The sequence below is a fragment of the Myxocyprinus asiaticus genome, chromosome 18, assembly GCF_019703515.2.
Source record: "Myxocyprinus asiaticus isolate MX2 ecotype Aquarium Trade chromosome 18, UBuf_Myxa_2, whole genome shotgun sequence".
Taxonomy (NCBI): Eukaryota; Metazoa; Chordata; class Actinopteri; order Cypriniformes; family Catostomidae; genus Myxocyprinus; species Myxocyprinus asiaticus.
In genome coordinates, this window is record NC_059361.1 from 8,086,494 (window position 1) to 8,109,271 (window position 22,778).

Here is a 22,778-nt window from a genome sequence, read left to right on the forward strand (position 1 = left end):
TGTAGGCTTTTTGTATTGACATTAGTGGTCTACTGATATGGGACTCTTCATTGTGGATGCCAATCAGAATCTCCCATTAACAAAACCCTTATGGTTGACTGCTAATTTGTCATTTGTAAATTCACCTAATACAACTATAAGTATTGTCTCATTTTAAGAGTAGCAATTTCAATGCATATGTTATCTATGACAGTAATTAAGATATATATAGTGTAGTCTCAGTTTTATTTTAAAGGTGCACTCAGTAATTTTTTCCTCATTAAAAAAAGTTTAACTCCTAAAGACATGAATAGTAATTTTGCAATATATGTAGGTAACCATGACCACTCACATTAAAATGAAGACTCCAGTCATATTAGTAACCTTATAAAAGCTGTTTTATTCTACATGGAGAGGGTCCACACATGGGGGCTGCCATGTTAGAATCACATGACCAGCCGAATACTACTCGCTTAATCTCAGTAACTGTCCTGTTATTTGACACTTTCACTCATTGATTAAAGTAATCATGGCTGACTGTGAATACTAAATTTCTACAATGGCATCTGAAACTGAAAACTATTGATTTTAAATGATGCTGCATCCAAGCTGCTAGGTGTCAGTGAAAGTTCAAGATGACAAAGTTACTGAGTACACCTTTAAGCTTAATTTAATGCTATGGTAAGCCACCAATGTCCAGAAGAAATATCAATTTACATACAACTGCTTTATTTCCTTTTCAAAACACTATAAACAAAGTAAAACTTGAGAAGAAAAAAAAAAAAATGAAAGCGACCAAAAATTACAAACAGCCCATCTTGCTCTCGGAAAAATCATACAACACTGCCAAATATAACAACAAATACATATAAAAAAATATTTCCACTTTTGTTTGGTTTGTGATTTTTTTCTGTGCTTTTTCCTTTTTAAAGTAACACTGTAAGAGTCTGTGGGTAGTGATGATTTGCATTTGGACACGTTGGGGCACACCGAGAGAAAAAAAAAACAAAAAAGTGTTGATGTGCTTCAAACTTGTCCGTGGGTCTTTAATTCATCGTCTGGTTGTGCTATAATGCAATTTTGACCTTATGCCATTCCACAAACTCATCCAGCATCACTGGCCCTGCAGTTAATACACAAGAGTGACACAGGTGAAAAACTGAAGAGCTGTGCAAACATTCTGTATAACATCTTTTGTGCTCTAAGAAAGACAGTAAGTTACATGGGTTTGAAACGATATGAGGTATTAAATGACAGAACTTTCATTTTTTCTGGTGAACTGTGCCTTAAAGTAGGCTGACTTGATTAAAGCAAGACAACATTTTTGTGGACTTATAGGAAAACATGGATAGATGGATGTGAACGACATAAAACTTACAGGCTCCATCTTCATCGTAATTGCTGAGGTCTGCGTTAACTGTGCGGCTAAATTCTAAGACGTTGTACCACTGATCCTTGTTCATTACTTTATACTTTGATTGCTGTAAACAAAGAGAGAGAAAACATACTGTTGATCATTAAAGCACATTACTGCACATTATTACAGGCCAAATTCTAATAAGAGATTTAATGACTACTGAAAACACAAAATTGGAGTTTTGTGGATTTTAGTCCATGTCTGCTAGCTTTAAGGTCATCTATATGCTAGTGTACTCCTCAAAGTTGATAAACATTTAGCAGACTGACACTGCATTGAAAATGGCAATTTTTGTTCAATGAGCACGCTCACATGGACACCAGTAAGCCATTTATTGCGAGAAAGCTGCTTAAGACTCAAAATCTTCCGTACACATGTGGTCAGTAAGCGGTTTTCTCCACAGCATCGTAATTTCACCACAACGCTTGTGTAAATGGCAAAGTCTTCCTTGAGTTTGACGTTTGTTATTTTATTCTCTGTTGCTTCGCTTTATTTCCAGATATTCCAGAGTTGTTGCTGTTTGTTTCATTAACCTTCCATGGCTACCTGCAGCAGAATTGTGCTGCAATGGTGAGGTTTCCCTCTTACTTAAAACTCTGGTATTTACCCAATGCACTTCAGCACATATATGGACATGAGACAGTAGGCAATATTTTAAATTGGTGTGTATATTTTGTAGTGCATGTGCTTTTCCCTTTTCCCAATGTACTCCCAGAAATGTTGAATTCTTTCTACTGTGTTGACTGGTTGATATTATGTATGGCTCTATCCGATGACAATAGTTATGTGGTTGGTTACACGCACTCTTCAAAAACCTATGCAAACGGCGTAAATGCGTTTACATGGCCACATAAGCCAAGTTCTCTGGGAGAAACCTGGGTGTGTAAAACCGCTTTCTCTTAATCCCTTAAATGGTGTAAAAAAAACAACAACAACAAAACACAGTTATGGTTCACATGACGCTTCGAAACATAGTTTCTGCAAAAACTCTGAAATAAACAGTTCTAAAGTGCATGTAAACGTGGTCATTAAAAACTCTCCATACTGAGAAATTTCCCCAATACCACCCGTCTCAGACTAGTAATACCAAGTTGCAAATTACAGTGATGTTAACTAAGTCTAAAGCCCTTCCATATGTTCAGCCCAAACATACTGTTTCAACAGGAAATGTGTCAACACAGGAAAATAAACTGTATTTGACAAACAATTTAATTGGGTTTTTAATTGATAAAAAGAACACAAACCTCCAGAAATTGATGAAAGACAGGGAACAGGGACCACGTCCGTCCAAGGAGCAGCGCCAACATGGATTTTGCCGTGTCCATATCAAGACTGCGCTGATCTTTATCCTACAGACAAAAACAAGATTGGACAAGGTGTGGAAAAGACCCTATTATGTAGAAAACAATTATTGCAAAATCATAAAAAAGACAGAGTAAACGTATTGTCCCAACTTTAATTTACACGTAAAATAAATGAAAATTCAATGTGCAAAACTGTTCGAAAAAAATCTTTAATTTGTGGAAATCTAAATGATTTTATCCTGATAGTAACTTGACAAGAACCAGCTTCTTACCCTGGCAAAGTCAAAGGCATATCTGTAAATGCTCTTAAATATAACCGGGTCATTCAGTTGAGAGCGCAAATAATCCAATTTGCCTTGTAACCTCTCTGTGCAGTCACATCTATGGACAAGAAAGATATAGATATAATAAAGACATGTGATTGCATTTGCAATTCATCCTGATATACAGGGGATGTGAGGTCATTCTCTTACTGTAGAGAGGTCATTCCCTTTATCCATTCTTCTTTAGTGAAAAATCCCATATTTATTGCTTCAAGTTTCCAGGCTAACACTAACATTACAATCTAAAGGACACAAAAGAACAGTGTGAGTTATTTAATCATACTTTGGGTTTGAAACATTTGGACCAAAAAGTACATTTCACAAACATTTTCTGGCTCCACGCCGATGTCCTCACAAAACTTCTCCATGCTCTCTGGTCCAACGACATCATCTGACCCTGTACACATTTAAATCACACTTTAAATGTCTGGGAAATATAAATCTCCATGCAATATACTGTCGCAAATCTTAAAGACAACATCATGTTATCACAAGGTAAAATTTTTTAGTCTTCGTAACCATTCATTAAAATGTAATAACTTGCTCTGCCTCTGAAACAAATGTCCTTTTTGGCTGACATCACCAATCTTGGGGTTGTCAAGGTGGTCTTTTACAAACTTCAGGCACGCAGAAATGTTTTTGTTGGAAAGCAGCGGCTTCCTTCATGGTGTCCTGCCATGAACACCATGCCTGTTTAATGTTTTCCACATAGTAGACTCATGAACAGAGATGTTAACAGTTTCTATGATTCCTTCAAGTCTGAAGCTGTCACTCTAGGGTTATTTTTTATCTCATTGAGCATTCTGCCGTGTGCCTTTGAGCCATCTTGACTGGATGGCCACTTCTAGGGAGAGTAGCCACAGTACTAAATCGTCTCCATTTATATACAATATGTTGACAGATGAATATCTAAGCTCTTCGAGATAACTTTAGAAACCTTTCCAGCAACCAATTCTTGATCGTAGGTCTTCTGAGATAACTTTTTTGCAAGGCATGGTCCACGTCACAGATGCTTCTTGTGAATAGCAAACTCAAAATGTTTGAGTAATTTTTATAATTCAAAATATCTCTAACACACACCTCCAATCTCGTTTCATTAATTGGATGCCAGGTTTGCCAACTCCTGACTGTATTTAGCTTTTGTTGACATCATTAGCCTTGGGATTCACATACTTTTTCCAACCTACACTGTGAATGTTTGAATGATGCATTCAACATGTACAACAACAATACAATAATTTGTGTGTTAAGACAAGGCTCGACATTGAGCATTGTCATGTGCTTGTCCTCTGGACAAGTAAACTGGTCATTCACTCGTCCGAGTAAAAAAAGTTACTTGTCCGGAGAAAAAAAAAAAAGACATTTATGTTACATGCTCAAGTAACATGTCAAAGTTTATGTTGTATATTTTTCTAAAATTATGACCGATGCCCAACCTAATAGTGTACCTATGCAATCAACTCAATTCTCTGCTACAGAAATGTAAACTGCACTGGGTAGGCGAGGAGGCTTTTGTCATATGGTAATTATTTTATGTCACGTAGGGTAGGTCAAATAAAGAAAAGCCTCCATCACCATCATTTACAGCAGGGGTGCTCATACTTCTATGGAATGAGATCTACTTTTTCATCATGTTATTGCAGCAAGATCTACCATGTACAATAAAGGCTATACATTACCACAATACCAAAATGTCATGAGTCTGTAGTGAAATTTGACTATTCTCAATACCAGCTTCAAAACCACAACAAACAATAACACTAACTAATATGTTAATTATGGAAGAATGGTTTCAAGTTCTTAAGTAATTATTAAAGACTAGTAAACAGTCAGTAATAAAATAACAAAAATCAGCAATAAATAGATTAAAAATAATAGAACAAAAAATACAAATTAAGAAAATTGTGCTTTTTTTAAAACAGCTTTAAAAGCTTTTAACAGCAGTAGGCTATCAAGCATTCAAGTAAACATTCAGAATGAAATGCAACATAAAACTACTACTGATCTTCACTGTATGATTATAATACATTAATACTTTTTAAAGCTACTAAAGTTACCCAGTCAAGAGCAGTGAGTGTTTTCTCGTTTTCTTGTTATGGTTGTTTGATTATTATAATGAGACACTAGACAGTAACAGGTCTGCTTACATTTACAAGTACAACATTTTAATACAAATCCATTTTTTTCTCTCCGCTGTTTACGTTCACTTTAGACATCACTCTTTGTGTTTATATGAATACCTCACCAAGACGGGCGGAACGAATTTGACCGTTCAGGTGCGCAGGTGAGCGTGAGCACTTTCGGAACACACGCGCATGTTCAGCACACATACATACGCCGCCTGTCAATCAAACAGGGCGCAGCTGTTACTAGATCACTAGCGAATTATAAAATTACGTGCTCTGGATTACTTTCAACAGCAGAATAAGAATATGAACTTTCTAATAAGTGACACAGGCCACAAATATAGCCGGTTGTTATAATCCGTCTGCTTGTCCGGTCGGGCAAGAAAAATTCTCTTTCACTTGCCCCTTCAAAAATCCACTTGTCCTGGACAAGCGTTAATGTCGAGCCCTGTAAGAGATAAAACAGATGTGTTTGTTCATAACTGTAACTTAGATAAAGATCAAACTTTTTCCTGCCACTGTATAAATCATAAATATCACGTTTTACTTGGAAATGCGTTCCATTATGAAAGTAAAATGGATTGTGAATGCTGTTTCATGTTGACTTTAAGAAAACAGTATACATTTATAAAATGAAGGAAAGATTTTGAATTACGCACCTGCATATTCGTAAAACCAGGCAAGACATTTCTTGCTAGAGAAGTGATCCTCTGGGTTTAGCAGTCGACCTGGAGTTTGTGTCCTACAGTAACTGGAATTCAAAGGTGACATGAGTAACATGCTCCTATTACTTTTCATATAACTATTATAATTACATTTCATCTCACCATGTCTAATATTTCACAAACATGCTCAAGATCTCAAAAACTACTGTGTAAGAGAAAGACCTGAAAGACCTGTTTTTACCTGGTGATTTTACACTTTCTGATACTGGGGTCTTCTGAACCAGACGACTTTCTCTTCTTTTTCACGGGCATAATGGAACTTGGGATGGGATGACTTGGTCTTACTGCACAAATCACACACAAACGAAACAAACTGAAGCAGACAGCTGCTTTCCTTTCCTTCCAACTCAATATATCAGGGTCAATGAAGACCACAAAGTAGATATACCTGTGTACCTTTGGGCAACGAGTCCATTCAAGTTTACCAGATTCTAGAACAAGAGCGGAAATATTTGTTTTTTATCATACCATCACACTAGATCATATTGATAAATACAAATGCATGAATTACACTATCCAAACAGACTGAAACTGTAATTTATATCAAATATGTGCACTGTCAAGATTGTTTACTTACAAGCCTGAGATCAGTCCAGATTGTCTCTTCTTTACGTCTGTCTAGACCTTTAAAAATGAAAAATAAATGTATATTCACATGCTCTCTCAATGTGAAGCAGTAATCATAATCATAATCATTACATATTCAGTAAACTATCAGAGCTGTGTTCATACTATTTGCTTCATATATGATAAAGTGTGTCATTGCAGCATGCGTGATAGACTGTGCAATCAAAAATCAACCTTACATCGGAGTCTTACGACATGATTTATTAAAAATCCATTTAAAATCATGACGTGGTGCAAAGCAGCTCATCAGAATTCATCCCAATTACACCCATTATTTAAACTGTCTGGGATTTAAAGCAGCAACAGGATAGAACACACAGTAACAAACGACTTAGCTTTAACAGTTTTGATTAAACTTTATTCTTAATAAATGCATTAAATAAATAATAAACAAAAAAAAACAAATAAAAAACAATGGCTCATCTGGCTGATCCAAGAACGCTAAATTCAATGGACTAAAATATTTTCTATTTAACCGAATGTACAATTCAGATAACAGTGGTTTTATTCCACACCAGAAGACGAATAAATACTAAAATAAGACAGAAATACTGAAATATAGAGCATAAATCCATGGCCCGTGTGACTCTTGAAATGGCTGATCTGCTTAATGTCAAAGCCTGATACTCGCCTAAACACGTAAAATAATTAAAAACACATTTATATTTACAATAAAACACGCCTATTAAACTAAAAGGGCTTGATTGCCGCTGATAGTTTGAATATAAACACAAGCATGTGATATTTAAGCATAAAAGCAACTCACCGGCTCATCTAATTATCACAAATAAACATTTATAAAAACACTACAGATTCAAGACTTATTCTACTAAAGTGTTAACTCATCAAACCTGAAATATCGGCTGGGTTGGTTCGTCCTGGTGAGTTTATTTGCGAAAAATTTCAGCTCATACTCATCTGCGCTCCTGCATCAGTTTCACGCTGGAAGAATGATCACTTCCGGTTCATGAAGGGACAAAATACAAGTAACGCACTTTGAATTACAGCATTTTTTATTTTAAATTTCATGACGTCATCCATGTTCTCCTGTGCTGTACATGACATTGCATAGCAACATTGCTTTAAGAAATTGGTCCTTATTATTTTAGACATGTTCAAAGCGGCAAAACAGGCTTTTATTTGTTGATCATATATAATCTCTTGCATACAGATTAACAGTATGACAAAGCATGGTTTGAAAACTGATGACCAATTTGATGCACTGGTAAAATGTGTTTACAGTCCTAATTCAAGGTCTTCGAGCTCCTTCAACAGCTGGGCCTCCTTTTGGATCTTCTCAAGCTTTAAAAAAAATGGAAAAACTGTTATTAAAGACATTATAAGGAAACTATAAAACTCCAAACTGTAAATCCAGTATGTGAAATACAGTTGAAGTCAGAAGTTTACATACACCTTAGGCAAATACATTTTTCACAATTCCTGACATTTAATCGTAGAAAACATTCCCTGTCTTAGGTCAGTTAGGATCACTACTTTATTATGAGAATGTGAAAATGTCAGAATGATATTAGAGAGAATGATTTATTTCAGCTTGTATTTCTTTTATCACATTCTCAGTGGGTCAGAAGTTTACATACACTTTGTTAGTATTTGGTAGCATTGCCTTTAAATTGTTTAACTTGGGTCAAACATTTTGGGTAGCCATCCACAAGCTTCTCACAATAAGTTGCTGGAATTTTGGTCCCATTCCTCCAGACAGAACTGGTGTAACTCAGTCAGGTTTGTAGGCCTCCTTGTTCGCACACGCTTTTTCAGTTCTGTCCACACATTTTCTATTGGATTGAGGTCAGGGCTTTGTGAAGGCCACTCCAATACCTTGACTTTGTTGTCCTTAAGCCATTTTGCCACAACTTTGGAGGTATGCTTGGGGTCACTGTCCATTTGGAAGACCCATTTGCGACCAAGTTTTAACTTCCTGGCTGATGTCTTGAGATGTTGCTTCAATATATCCACATCATTTTCCTTCCTCATGATGCCATCTTTTTTGTGAAGTGCACCAGTCCCTCCTGCAGCAAAGCACCCCCACAACATGATGCTGCCACCACCATGCTTCACGGTTGGGATGGTGTTCTTCGGCTTGCAAGCCTCACCCTTTCTCCTCCAAACACCACGATGGTCATTATGGCCAAACAGTTAAATTTTTGTTTCATTAGAACAGAGGACATTTCTCCAGAAAGTAAGATCTTTGTCCCCATGTGCACTTGCAAACTGTAGTCTGGCTTTTTTATGGCAGTTTTGGAGAAGTGGCTTCTTCCTTTGCTGTGGATATAGATACTTGTCTACCCATTTCCTCCAGCATCTTCACAAGGACCTTTGCTGTTGTTCTGGGATTGATTTGCAATTTTCGCACTAATCTACATTTATCTCTAGGAGACAGAATGTGTCTCCTTCCTGAGCGGTATGATAGCTGGTCCCAGGGTGTTTATACTTGCGTACTATTGTTTGTAAAGATGAACGTGGTACCTTCAGGCATTTGTAAATTGCTCCCAAGGATGAACCAGACTTGTGGAGGTCCATAATTTTTTTCTGAGGTCTTGGCTGATTTCTTTTGATTTTCCCATGATGTCAAGCAAAGAGGCACTGAGTTACACACAGTCATACCTCAAACGTGGATTTTGAAGTCGCCGTGCGTTTAAAAAAAAGTATTTAATTCAATACATCCTCAATTCCCATATGACTGTGTAATTTATATTGCAGAACAAAACGTCCACGTTTTGTCAAGTAATGTTTACCACAGACCTTATTTTACTCATAAGTTAAAAAAACACCATTATCAATACCCATAGGAAAGTCCTGAGGGAACCTATGGCGAATTCTCTTCTGGGTTTTTGGACTACAAGTCCACAAGCCTACAAAGAGTTGTTCAGCTGAGACGTAAATTTGTAGGCCAACCCGGAGGGCAATGGGTTCCTTTGGGAATTTTTCATGCGTTTTAGGAAAAGCAATTTTTTTTATATGAGTAAAATGAGGTCTGTGGTTAAAATGACTGTTTTGCTCTACAAAATAAATTACATTCATACCTTGAACGTGAATTTTAAAGCTGCTGTTTAAAATCACATGTTGCTAACTACAAGTTGCTAAATAAGAACTACAATGGTTGTCTGCTTTGTCAGGTACATCTACTCGCTTCTGGGAGTTGTTGTTCTTATTTAGCAACTTGTTAGCAACATCCGATTTTAAACAGTGGCTTCAAAACGTATGTTTGAAGTATTACTGTGTGTAACAAAACGGAAAGTCTCATGTAATTTTAACCTGATCTGGGTAATTATACAATAAATAAAATCTATAAAAACAAAAAACTATAAGGTTGCTCATTTAAGAAAGTATCAACATCCTTTTTTTTGTTGAAGGGTTGATGAAGTTTTACTATAGTACCTGATTTTTCTGCATAACTTTACCAGCTGCCTGCTGTTCCTTCAGTTCATCAATTGCTTTGATTTTCTGTCAGATACATAAACATAAAACCAGGTAAGAAACTGAAATATAAATTCATGACTCACATTAAGGTATGCAAGTAGAAAAAAATGAAATATGTATGTGTTCTGTTTTTGGAATGCAATAAAAAAAAAAAAAATCTAATGATATGTCTGCAGATATGTTGTTCCTTTTTTTTTTTTTTTTACTGATTTGAATAATACACCTTTTCCACAGTGGATAACCTGGAAACATCTGTTTTTTGGGTATCCATACAGGAAAAACATTTCCATTATTAAGCTGATATAACTCTTCCAAAACCAATCAACACCAATTATATTTGATTTTGCCACCATATTTCAAACATTGCACCTTTTTTAAGTTCTTGATCTTTTTGTCAGTTTCAGGGTCTCCTTGGGTAGAAGTCACATGAGCAAGAGCGGAAGGGGTGGAATCTGTTACTGGAGGCAGAGCTTCATCAGACCTGTTTTCCTGTGTTGACAAAGAGCAGAAGTCTGAGCTAGATATTCCTCTGTATAGTTCATGGAACATGAATTAACCTTTAGCAGATATATACATTGTAAGTGTAGTCTTTCTCTACCAGGAATATGGACCATATATTTTAATAACCGTTGCTGACTGGCAAGTAGCAAATCATCACAGATGTAAAAAAAAAAAAAGGGGTATGAGCCCTTCGATATGTCCCACCCAAACTTCCAGTTTCGAAAGCAAATATGTTAACACAGGAAGGAAAACTGTGCTCGTTAAAGCATTTCAAGGGGTCTTTAAAAAAAGAAATAAATAGAACCGTTCTGAAAAAGAACTGGTTCTCGATTCTCAACCTGAAAATAAACGTTAATAAAAATTCTGTCACATGCCTGTTTAGCAGCTTTCTTTGCCTCTCTCCTTTTCTGGTTTTTCAAAGCAGATTTAGACAATTGCTTCTCTCCCGCAGCACCAGGCTTCATGTTCTGTGGTGGCTCCTCTTCATGCTTGAAAAGACAAGGGATGCTGATTAGGGGTGCTAAAAAATCAAACAATATTGCAAAAAATAAAAAATAAAATCATATTTTGATATTTTTCAGCCTTTTGACGATATTCAATATACAAATCAATATTTATGAATTTTCTCTAAAAAGTCTTTAAACACCAGCCTGACAACCAATGGGGTGAAAACTCATCATTGCTAATCTATTGTGAATATTCCTTCAATCACCTGCCCTTAATGGTCACAATCTATTTCTCACAGAAAATGTATAATCTGAACCACAACATGACATATCGGCAAAAAAGAATAAGCATTATACGAACTCACTAGTTTGGAGCTGGCTGCCTGGGGTTTATTACGGAGGGCAGGCGGGCGATACGCCTGCGCGGGTTTGGCTTCAGTGGTGCCAAGCTCACTCGGAACCACCTGGTATTTCACCGCCTTTTCTGGAAATGTTTCACTCGGAAAGGGCTGCCATAACACATGCCAGAGCTCTTTATTTGATGGCATTTCATGTTTGTACAACACAGTCCCGGTGTAGTGCCAGATCTTATAGCCATTATTGACTCTGAGTCTGGGCGAGCATGTCGCTGTGACTATGTGCTCTCCATCAGGGCACCAGGAGAAATGTGTAGTATCTTCAGCCTGGGGTTTAGACACTTGTTTGTATTTCTTAACATCCCAAACCTCCATCTGTCCTCGTAGGTTTCCAAAGCCTGCAAGAACAAGGATGTGGCCCTGTGGGCTGTAGAAAGCAGCATTGCGGGGGCCTGTGCCAAAGTCAAACACAGACTCACACTTGTGGTTAAAGATCGTAGCCTTGGCGGGCATAAAACCGTAAACCACACAAAACTCTGAAGAGTTGGGGTTCCAGGAGACATCATATATGGGGCCGTTCTTTGCTGTACAAAACAACAAAATATAAATGTAAATAAATGATGAAATCCATGTCGTTCAGTTCTGCATGCATGCATTACAAAACTTATACACCATGTTTCAGTACAAACAGTGTAAAGATTTTCTCATTTAAATTTTTTTGTATAGAAAAAAAGCTGTGAACATTCTGCCTATCATCTCCTTTTCCGTATCATGGAAGAAAGAAAGTCATGTGGATTTGGAACAACATAAGTGTGAGTAAATGATGACAAAATTTTAATTTTTTGATGATCTATTCCTTTATTGAATAAGGAATCATGGCACTTACGTAACTGAACTACTGCACTCTCTCCATTGGTGGCAAGATAGTGTAACGTCTGTTCTCCATAATAAGAGGCTCCTGTTTTATCAACCTCAGTGCTGGCGGTCACTAGTACTGCAGTGGCTTTAGGAGATGAGGGAAAAACATATATACAATTCTCTGACAATATAAACAAAAATAAACTAAGCTGAATAAGTTGATAATAATGATCAGATACCAGCTGCAAACTGATTATCTACCTTTTTTGTTCCACAGCATGGCCACTTTATCATCTTTGAAAAAGCTTTTGTTGGCCAGAGCACATGTTGGACCGCCGAAATTGGGATACTGATACAGTCGTACAAAAGACGGGGCACCTTTGCTTCCAGGAACATAGACAGCAACCTTCAGCAACACATAATCAGCATTAAATTCATGATTAATCACATTTTCCTTGATATTTTGACATACAAATGGTCATTGTACTATAAAAACATACTGTATGTTTCAGAACTCAAAACTTCCTCTCCAGTCTGAAAAGAGCATTTATTGTTTCCACCCTTAAAAATCCACTTGCTTTGAAATCTGCTGCATTGTGATGTCACAGTGCATTTCCCCAACTCCACAACATAAGAAATTGTTACGGTGAATTGATTAAGAGAGATCAGCTGAGGTACTCAAACACCAAAAGTAGTACTATTTTTTATTTTATTTTTTTGGGATTTTTCCCCTTTTTTCTCCCAATTTGGAATGCCCAATTAAAACAAATAATTTTTTTTTAAGTCCTCGTGGTCGCGTAGTGATTCACCTCAGTCCGGGTGGCGGAGGACGAATCCCAGTTGCCTCCGTGTCTGAGATCGTCAACCCACGCATCTTTTCATGTGGCTTGTTGAGCGCGTTGCCAAGGAGACATAACGCGTGTGGAGGCTTCACGGCAACCACGCTCAACTCACCACGTGCCCCACCGAGAACGAACCACATTATAGCGATCACGAGGAGGTTACCCCATGTGACTCTACCCTCCCTAGCAACTGGGCCAATTTGGTTGCTTAGGAGACCTGGCTGGAGTCACTCAGCACGCCCTGGGATTCGAACTAGCGAACTCCAGGGGTGGTAGCCAGTGTCTTTACCACTGAGCTACCCAGGCCCCCAAAAGTTATACTATTGTTGCTATAGCTTGCTTTTAACCAGCGAAAATATTAAGATGTTGAGTAAGATCCCTAGATGTAGTTGTGTTACTGGTTGTGGAACAACTGCATCACTGCATAGCCTTCCAAAGTATCCCAACTTTAGGAATGAGCGGCTTAAATTTATTTAAATGTGCACTCAGTAACTTTTGTCTTTCTGTCATCTTGGACTTACACTGACACCTAGTGGCTTGGATGCAGCATAATTTAAAATCAATAGTTTTCGATTTCAGATGCCATTGTAGAATTTTAGTACTCACATTCAGCCATGATTACTTTAATCAATGAGTGAAAGTGTCAAATAACAGGACAGTTACTGAGATTAAGCGAGTAGTATTCGGCTGGTCATGTGATTCTAACATGGCAGCCACCATGAGTGGACCCTCTCCATGTAGAATAAAACAGCTTTTATAAGGTTACTGATATGACTGGAGTCTTCATTTTAATGTGAGTGGTCATGATTTCCAACATATACCGCAAAATAACAATTAATGTATTTAGGAGTTAAACATTACTGAGTGCACCTTTAAACTAAGTTCCTGACCACGTAAATGTAGGACTAACCTTTGCAAATCATAACAGTGGGCGTGTTTATTGAAGTCTTAAAGGGGACAGCACAGAAAACCGAGCATTTTAGACAGATGGCCATAAACAGTTTTAAACATAGCCCACCAATATCTACTCAGCTTACTCACATAAACCGAGACTTGTAGTACACAAAGATAACTAATACTGGCATTATATTCAAGCTGTATAGCCAGAGGGGAACTGGCTCCCCCAGCTGAACCTGATTTCTCCCAAGGTTTTTTCTCTAATAACTAACATCTTAAAGACAATATAATTTAAAGGCATGATTTTCAATCGTGTTATTTATTTAAACCGCACAATGATGACTTTAAAACATAACAGCATCATTTTCTGTAAAGCTGCTTTGAAATTATGTGTGTTGTGAAAAGTGCTTTACAAATAAAAATGACTTGACAGGGTGGAAAAAGGTCATGTAATACTATAATATGACTTTTTTGTGACATGACTTTAATATATTTCTATTAGTAAACAGCATGTTCAGAGATATTCTGATACCTTGCTTGGCTGGGATCCAGGAGATAGAGCAAACTCAGACACTTTCTGAAGGTGTAGCTTATTAGCAATCGTTTCTACACACCAAAACACAAAAAGTGACATTTATTTTTTTAAACACATTAACCTCTCAAACTAGATCAAGCTACAGTAAACTCAAGATGTGTTTAAAGTGCATAAAATTTAAAAAGAACTTACAATGGACATAAAGTCATTTTAATGAATTAAATAAAATTAGAAATAATGGAAAAATAAATGTGTTACCAAAGTTGTTGTTCTCAAAGAAATGAAGTTCATTATTGACATTTCTAACAGCAATACTTTCATCATCTGCCCAGCTTGGACACCTATAAACAAACAAACACACAAATAATGCACACACATTTTCATTCAGTCATCAGTTGCACACAGGAAATAAATATAACTGACAATAAGAAAGCTACTTTGACCAATAAAAAGCACCAAAAGTAACTACTATGGTACAATGGAAATACCCTGTTTTTTGAGTGCCACTGTATCATTTGAAATTCTGTGGAGTACCATGTAAACACCATGATACATGAATATGGTAATAACTCAGTACCGTGGTATAACCATCTGATATTATCACTGTACCCTGGTATTGCCACAGAACTTTCTGTAAGGGTTTCCATTTCATCATCACTGTGTGTTAATAATTACTCACCATCCTGTAATCTTCTTCTGACAGAACGCTTTGATACAGGCACCTGTTTGCAAGTCCCAAAACTGCAGGTTTGGCTCTCCCTGAGGATTATCCTGCGTTTCTGACAAACAAAACAAACAGCTCTAAATTAGTTATAGTGCACAGAAATCTAGCTTTGATTTTACCCGTTCATATAGTTATTGTAGTTTCACGTGAACATATATTAAAAGTTCTTACTGGTATATTGCTGCCAGGTAGCCAAAAGTTTGTTCAGAGGTGAGAATTCCAGCAAAGATGTTTTGGGAAGATCAAAAGACTTCACCAAGTCTCCACTGGGAACTTTGACCACACTGACCCTTTTAAACATAAACAGAAGACTTATATTTAATCAAATATGAATCGTGACAACTATTAACTACACTAACTCACTCCTCATACGTACTGTGAGCCGTTGCACCACCCAAACAAAGATCCATCCCTGCTGAATCTCATGTGTTTGCCTTGCCGATCATCTCTGAAATAAATAGTATAGTCGTTGTTAAATCTTTGTTGCATTGTTATTATACATGGAGTTTTTATGACCTTATTTTAAATATTTGTTCTTGACAAAAATTAATGTTACACTGCATGATTAAGTGAAATGATAAAAAAAAAATGTAATTATATGTGTATATATATATATATATATATATATATATATATAAAACACACTGTGTGTGTGTGTATATATATATATATATATATATATATATATATATATATATATACATATATATATATATATAGATATATATATATACATATATATATATATATATGTATATATACATGTATCACACACACACAGTTTTGACATTTAATCGTAGAAACCATTCCCTGTCTTAGGTCAGTTAGGATCACTACTTTATTTTAAGAATGTGAAATGTCAGAATAATAGTAGAGAATATGAATTATTTCAGCTTTTAATTCTTTCATCACATTCCCAGTGGGTCAGAAGTTTACATACACTTTGTTAGTATGTGGTAGCATTGCCTTTAAATTGTTTAACTTGGGTCAAATGTTTTGGGTAGCCTTCCACAAGCTTCTCACAATAAGTTGCTGGAATTTTGGCCCATTCCTCCAGACAGAACTGGTGTAACTGAGTCAGGTTTGCAGGCCTCCTTGCTCACACACGCTTTTTCAGTTCTGTCCACACATTTTCTATCGGATTGAGTTCAGGGCTTTGTGATGGCCACTCCAATACCTTGACTTTGTTGTCCTTAAGCCATTTTGCCACAACTTTGGAGGTATGCTTGGGGACATTGTCCATTTGGAAGTCCCAGTTGCAACGAGCTTTAACTTCCTGGCTGATGTCTTGAGATGTTGCTTTAATATATCCACATAATTTTCCTTCTTCGTGATGCCATCTATTATGTGAAGTGCACCAGTCCCTCCTACAGCAAAGCACCCACACAACATGATGCTGCCACCCCCATGCTTCACGGTTGGGATGGTGCTCTTCGGCTTGCAAGCCACACCCTTTTTCCTCCAAACATAACGATGGTCATTATGGCCAAACAGTTCATATTTTGTTTCACTAGACCAGAGGACATTTCTCCAAAAAGTAAGATCTTTGTCCCCATGTGCACTTGCAAACTGAAGTCTAGCTTTTTTATGGCAGTTTTGGAGCAGTGGCTTCTTCCTTGTTGAACAGCCTTTCAGGTTATGTCTATATAGGACTTGTTTTGCTGTGGATATAGATACTTGTCTACCTGTTCCTCCAGCACTTTCACAAGGTCCTTTGCTGTTGTTCTGGGATTGATTTGCAATTTTCGCACCAAATTACGTTCATCTCTAGGAGACAGAATGCGTCTCCTTCTTGAGCGGTATGATGTCTGCGTGGTCCCATGGTGTTTATACTTGCGTACTATTGTTTGTACAGATGAACGTGGTACCTTCAGGTATTTGGAAATAGCTCCCAAGGATGAACCAGACTTGTGGATGTCCAAAAAAAAATGCTGAGGTCTTGGCTGATTTCTTTTGATTTTCCTATGATGTCAAGCAAAGAGGCACTGAGTTTGAAGGTAGGCATTAAAATACATCCACAGGTACACCTCCAATTCAGTACATCTCCTATCAGAAGCTAATTGCCTAAAGGCTTGACATCATTTTCTGGAATTTTCCAAGCTGCTTAAAGGCACAGTTAACTTAGTGTATGTCAACTTCTGAACCACTGCAATTGTGATATAGTCAATTAAATGTGAAACAATCTGTCTGTAAATAATTGTTGGAAAAATGTATCGTGTCATGCACAAAGTAAATGTCCTAAACGACTTGTCAAAACTATAGTTTGCTAATATGAAATCTGTGGAGTGGTTATAAAATGAGTTTTAATGACTTCAACCTAAGTGTATGTAAACTTCTGACTTCAACTTTATATATATGTAATTATATACACCAATTAGCCCCAACATTAAAACCACCTGCCTAATATTGTGTAGGTCCTCCTTGTGCCGCCAAAAGAGCACCAACCCACATCTCTTTGTTGACCTCTCTCATCAACAAGGAATTTCCATCCACAGAACTGCTGCTCACTGGATGTTTTTTGGCACCATTCGGAGTAAAGTCTATAGACTGTTGTGCGTGAAAACACCAGGAGATCAGCACTCCACCAAATTTCACAGTGGGTGCGAGACACTGTGGCTTGAAAGCCTCTCCGGGTCTCCGTCTAACTATTAGACGACCAGATGGAGGATCATTGATGATCTGGGGGTGCTTCAGCAAGGCTGGAATCCGGCAGATTGTCTTTGTGAAGGACGCAAGAATCGAGCGGCGTACAAGGATATCCTGGAAGAAAGCTTGCTTCCTTCCACTCTGACAATGTTCCCCAAATCTGAGGATTGTTTTTTCCAGCAGGACAATGCTCCATGCCACACAGCCAGGTCAGTCAAGGTATGGATGGAGGACCACCGGATCAAGCCCCTGGCCAGCCCAATCTCTAGACCTGAACCTCATTGAAAACCTCTGGCAAGTGATCAAGAGGAAGATGGATGGCCACAAGCCATCAAACAAAGATGAGCTGCTTGAATTTTTGTGCCAGGAGTGGCATAAAGTCACCCAACAGCAATGTGAAAGACTGGTGGAGAGCATGCCAAGATGCATGAAAACTGTGATTGAAAATCAGTGTTATTCCACCAAAGATTGATTTCTGAACTCTTCCTAAATTAAAACATTAGTATTGTGTTTAAAAATGAATATGAACTTGTTTTCTTTGAATTATTCGAGGTCTGAAAACACGGCATCTTTTTTGTTATTTTGACCAGTTGTCATTTTCTGCTAATAAATGTTCTAAATGACAATATTTTTATTTGGAATTTGGAAGAAATGCTGTCAGTACTTTATAGAATAAAACAAAAATGTTAATTTTACTCAAACACATACCTATAAATAGTAAATCCAGAGAAACTGATAATTTTGCAGTAAGTTATATATAACGTACTGATATAAACTTATATAAAACATTCACTTTTTTAACCTACACATTTTAATCTAAAATATTACTGGTTCACGTCCATGTTATTTGTCTCTCACCTCTGAAATGCAGAGCTTTCTTGACAGCTCGGAGGTCCACACAACAGCAAAGTTCCATCTGATCCTTGGACTGTTTTGAACGAGACAGATAATAATAAAATAACTGTTTTAAATAACTTTCTAACATGAACAGAAAAGGCCCTTTTATTTAGCTAACCACTTACCATTTTTCACATATAACTGCTAAATATTATTGGGGTTTTTAAATATGTAATATGGATATGTGGGCACATGTTGATAAACATTATATTTTCTCATATGTGAACCAAGACTATAAATGTGATAATTTGCGCACATGACAGGATTATGAATGGCACTGTAGCATGCATATGCGGAAAAGCATGAGAATAAATCACAGATATGTTGTTTCACGCCATGCCATCACAGATTGACTATTTATTTTTATGCCTCTGAAACTGAGCTTGAAAACACGTTTTAAAGCAACAACTCACCAGCTAAGTGAGGTATGGGCGGCGCCATTTTCAAACGGAAGTACGACACCGTACTACGTCACAGAATTCCGCACCTGCGTCACTATTGGAACTTGCGTCAGAGTTTGACGTGTAATAACTTACAAAGACTGAATGCCTTTATGTTTATATTCATTTAATGTTAAAGGTATTCGCGACTTGTTAAAAAGGAAGGCAGTTTTTTTTTTTTTTTTTTATTTATTAAGAGGCTTTATAAAATTATTTATAAAATCAAGGCTGACTTTTATTTTCTTCAGGAAACTCAAGCGTCACAAAACGACCATTAATTTTAGACAAATAAAAGGGGCAATGACATTTGGTTCTCATATGGAAGTAATTCATCAGCAGGGGTTGCTGTTTTGAAAGGGAACTTTAAAAGGAAAATTCTAAAAAATAAAGCTCATGCATTTGGGAGATGGCTAGAAAGCGAAGATAATATTACAATATTAGGAAACATTTATGATAATAATGTTTTTATGGAAAACAGGTCGTTATTACAGGGATTTGAAGAAGAAATGTTAGGATTTCTACAAATATTTGTTAATGCTAAATTAATCCTAGGAGGAGATTGGAACACTATTAATAACCCTACATTAGATTGTTTACCTTTCTGAGTTGTTAGACAAAATCAATACATGTATATGTATAATTTGTGTACTAATTTACATTGTCGGGATGAATGGAGACACCGGAACCCTGAAAAATTACAATTCACCTGGAGTAATAAGGATGGATCCAAGCAATCTAGGCTCGATTTTTGGTTGGTTTCACAAGAACTTGGGAAAAACATTCAAGAAATGTACATTATACCCTCTGTACTTAGTGACCACAGAATAATTTACTTGGGGAATAGGAGATCTGGTTTTAATTACTGGAAATTCAATAATGCACTCCTTGAAGATGATCACTTTAAAAACAATGTTAAACTTATTATATAAGAGTTGTTATAGTAAAGCCAAAGTTTCTAATCTCTTTGGAAAATGTTGGGAAATTATGAAATATGACATTTGAAAATTAGCTATTAGAAGGGGAAAGGAGTTTGCTAAAATTAGGAAAGAAAAAGAGGAAAGTATAATACAAAACATAATTAATATTTATGAAAAGCAAACTATATGTGATAGGAATAAAAATCTATTAACCAAATTACAGTTGGAGTTAGATGATATTTATGAACATTAAGCAAAAGGGGCATTTATATCATCAAGAAGTAAATGGATGGAGGAGGGGGAGAAAAATTCTAAATATTTCTTTAATCTAGAGAAGAGAAAGGCTGCGAATTCCCCTATAAAGAAACGTAATATTAATAACTGTCTAACAACAGATCCCAAACATATTTGCTAACTTCATTGCAAACTTTTATGGACAATTATACTCCAAAAACGTTTCTAAATGTTCCAAGGTTTCTAAATTCACTTAAGGAATATGCAACAATTATTAATGTGGATTCTAAAAATGTGTATGATTAGGACATAACACTGGAAGAAATATATAAATGTATTGAAAGATTAAAAAAAACAATAAATCACCCGGTAATGATGGGTTAACTTGTGCATTTTATAAGAGATTCCAAGAGGATGTTTCAGAATTCCTTCTCTGTGTATTCAAGAAATATTGGAACATGAGAAACTGCTTCCAACCATGTCACAAGGTTTAATTACACTAATTCCAAAACCAGGGAAGGATTTACTTAACATAGAAAATTGGAGGCCTATAACTTTAATCAATAATGACACCAAATTACTTTCATTAATTTTTGCAGAAAGACTGAAATTAGTATTAGATACAATTATAGACTATTGTCAGTCAGCTTTTATACATGGAAGATATATAGACAATAATATTCAACTGATCTTAGATTTAATAGATTATAACTTTATAATTAATGATAATAGCTATATCCTTTTTATAGATTACTATAAAGCATTTGATACTATAGTATAGTTTTTTCGGCTTTGGCAATAATTTTATTTGTGCAATTCAAACACTATACAATAACTGTAATAGCTCTATTAAATTACTCTTTGGGACAACCCCTAGATTTAATATAAACAGAGGAGTCAAGCAAGGTGATCCAATATCTCCTATATTATTCCTGATGGTCATGCAAGTAATGTGTCTCCATATTAAAGTTAATAAATTTTAAGGCATTCAGATATTTGATCATTAAATTAAATGTTCCCAATTGGCAGATGATACAGCTATATTTCTAAAAAACGAAAAAGAATTAAAATTGGTATGTCTCTATGAATTTTCTTTAGTATCTGGGTTAAACATAAATATGAAGAAATGCTAATTATTTGCTCTCAAAAGCAGACCTGATAATTTGTCGGAACTCTATGGTATACCAATTAAGGACCAGATCTCTTATTTGGGTATTGACATTTGTAAAAATCAGAAAGAATGAACTAATTTAAATTACTCTCCATTGATAAACAATATTCAAAAAAAGATTAATTCCTGGTTAATGAGGGATTTATCCTTAAATGTGAGGGTATTACTATCAAAGTCAGAAGATGTTCCAAAATCCCTAATTAATCAGGTAAATAAAAATTTATATAATTTCATTTGGAGGAATAATCCAGTTAATCAAGGTGGGTTAAATGTACTCGATTTCAAATCATCCAACATTATACTCAAAGTCAAATGGATTCAAAATTACATTTGCTCAAGAGATAGGTTATGGTTTTACATCCCAAATATAATTTTAAGAAAGCTGGAGGCACTGACTTTCTTCTTAATTGTAACTTTGATGTCAGTAGACTTCCCATTAAGTTATCTAATTTCCATAAACAGGTCTTACTATCATGGATGGTTATGTATAAGCATAACTTTTCCCCTCACAAATGTTTAATTTGGAACAACAAATACATTAAGAACAGAATTTTTTTATTTATTTATTATTTGACAGTTTATATTATTTTGACAGTCCATTGTTTAAAAAATATATTTGATTGGTGACACAACTATTTAACAGCAATAGTAACTTACTTACACACTCTGAATTCTCTGGAAAATATTCCTTCCCAGTATCTATTAAGGCATTTATGACTGTGATTGATGCTATACCATTTGAACTTATTGAACTATTAAAATATAACATTGTTTCAAGACCAAATATTGACTTTACTGTTAAGTTGGAAGGTATAAGTATTACAGATTAAACAAAAATTAATAACAGCTATTTTAGGTAAATCTGTCAAAACTGTGCAGCTCCATCAGCCAAAAGTTTTTGGTATGCACAATTTCAAAATATTAATAAGAAACCTTTAAAATTGCAAGACGATATTGTGTGACCAATAAGATTGGTGAGGTCTCCTTTAAGATTATTCACAGGATTTACCCTGTTAAACAAGTTATTGCAAGATTTAGGAAAGACATTGATTTAAAATGTGCTTTTTGAAAGCATTGTACACTTCTTTTTTGACTGTATCTATACAAAAATGTTCTGGTGTGCTTGTATTTCTGAATAGCAAATCTTCTCATACGTTTATGAACTAGATGATTGCGTTTAAATAATTTTCCATGGACAAATTATTTTTAAATAAACCGGTTTGCTAACCAACTTTATAGAAAAGTGCCAGTTGATGGCTGTTTATGAACAGCCTGTGATCACAACCGCATTTACATTTCTTTTTACTAACACTTGACAGAATCATAGACACAATTCCGGTTTCCATGACTGACTCATGCACTGATGTGATAAATT

General features: G+C 35.9%; 2 protein-coding genes across 4 annotated transcripts; both read right to left on the reverse strand.

Annotated features, from left to right (window-relative positions):
* Positions 1-272: 272 nt before the first annotated feature.
* On the reverse strand, positions 273-7,460 carry LOC127456044 (DCN1-like protein 5). Of its 3 annotated transcripts, XM_051724341.1 has the most exons (11): positions 7,353-7,460; positions 6,452-6,498; positions 6,271-6,305; positions 6,056-6,158; positions 5,809-5,900; positions 3,350-3,420; positions 3,174-3,265; positions 2,973-3,081; positions 2,641-2,745; positions 1,358-1,460; positions 678-1,102 (listed from the first exon to the last, which is right to left on the reverse strand). In XM_051724341.1, exons 3-11 carry the CDS (start codon positions 6,287-6,289, stop codon positions 1,047-1,049), a joined length of 750 nt encoding a protein of 249 aa, XP_051580301.1. In that variant the 5' UTR covers positions 6,290-6,305; positions 6,452-6,498; positions 7,353-7,460; the 3' UTR covers positions 678-1,046. The 3 variants fall into 3 exon arrangements, with proteins under 3 accessions (XP_051580303.1, XP_051580302.1, XP_051580301.1); XM_051724343.1 differs by lacking the exons at positions 6,271-6,305; positions 6,452-6,498; positions 7,353-7,460 and adding an exon at positions 5,553-5,597 and having other exon boundaries at positions 273-1,102; positions 6,056-6,109; XM_051724342.1 differs by lacking the exons at positions 6,271-6,305; positions 6,452-6,498; positions 7,353-7,460 and having other exon boundaries at positions 277-1,102; positions 3,350-5,597; positions 6,056-6,109.
* Positions 7,461-7,496: 36 nt separating this feature from the next.
* LOC127456035 (eukaryotic translation initiation factor 2A-like) lies at positions 7,497-19,108 on the reverse strand. Its single transcript, XM_051724325.1, has 14 exons — positions 19,055-19,108; positions 18,603-18,672; positions 15,475-15,546; positions 15,270-15,388; positions 15,054-15,153; positions 14,633-14,715; positions 14,372-14,445; positions 12,362-12,506; positions 12,129-12,245; positions 11,252-11,826; positions 10,815-10,928; positions 10,309-10,428; positions 9,898-9,963; positions 7,497-7,803 (listed from the first exon to the last, which is right to left on the reverse strand). Exons 1-14 carry the CDS (start codon positions 19,080-19,082, stop codon positions 7,738-7,740), a joined length of 1,749 nt encoding a protein of 582 aa, XP_051580285.1. The 5' UTR covers positions 19,083-19,108; the 3' UTR covers positions 7,497-7,737.
* Between the last annotated feature and the right edge of the window lie 3,670 nt (positions 19,109-22,778).

What these genes read in the sequence shown, in the direction of transcription:
- LOC127456044 (XM_051724341.1), bottom strand. An exon ending in CTGGTTTTACGAATATGCAG is followed by an intron (nt 3,421 to 5,808) that starts GTGCGTAATTCA and finishes AAATGTGTACAG; the next exon opens with GGTCAGATGATGTCGTTGGA. An exon ending in ATGCCTTTGACTTTGCCAGG is followed by an intron (nt 2,746 to 2,972) that starts GTAAGAAGCTGG and finishes TTTTGTCTGTAG; the next exon opens with GATAAAGATCAGCGCAGTCT.
- LOC127456035 (XM_051724325.1), bottom strand. Translation starts at nt 19,082, where the DNA reads ATGGCGCCGCCCATACCTCACTTAGCTG. An exon ending in GAAAGCTCTGCATTTCAGAG is followed by an intron (nt 15,547 to 18,602) that starts GTGAGAGACAAA and finishes TATTTATTTCAG; the next exon opens with AGATGATCGGCAAGGCAAAC. An exon ending in CTGGATCCCAGCCAAGCAAG is followed by an intron (nt 12,507 to 14,371) that starts GTATCAGAATAT and finishes GTGTTGCTGAAG; the next exon opens with GTTGCTGTCTATGTTCCTGG.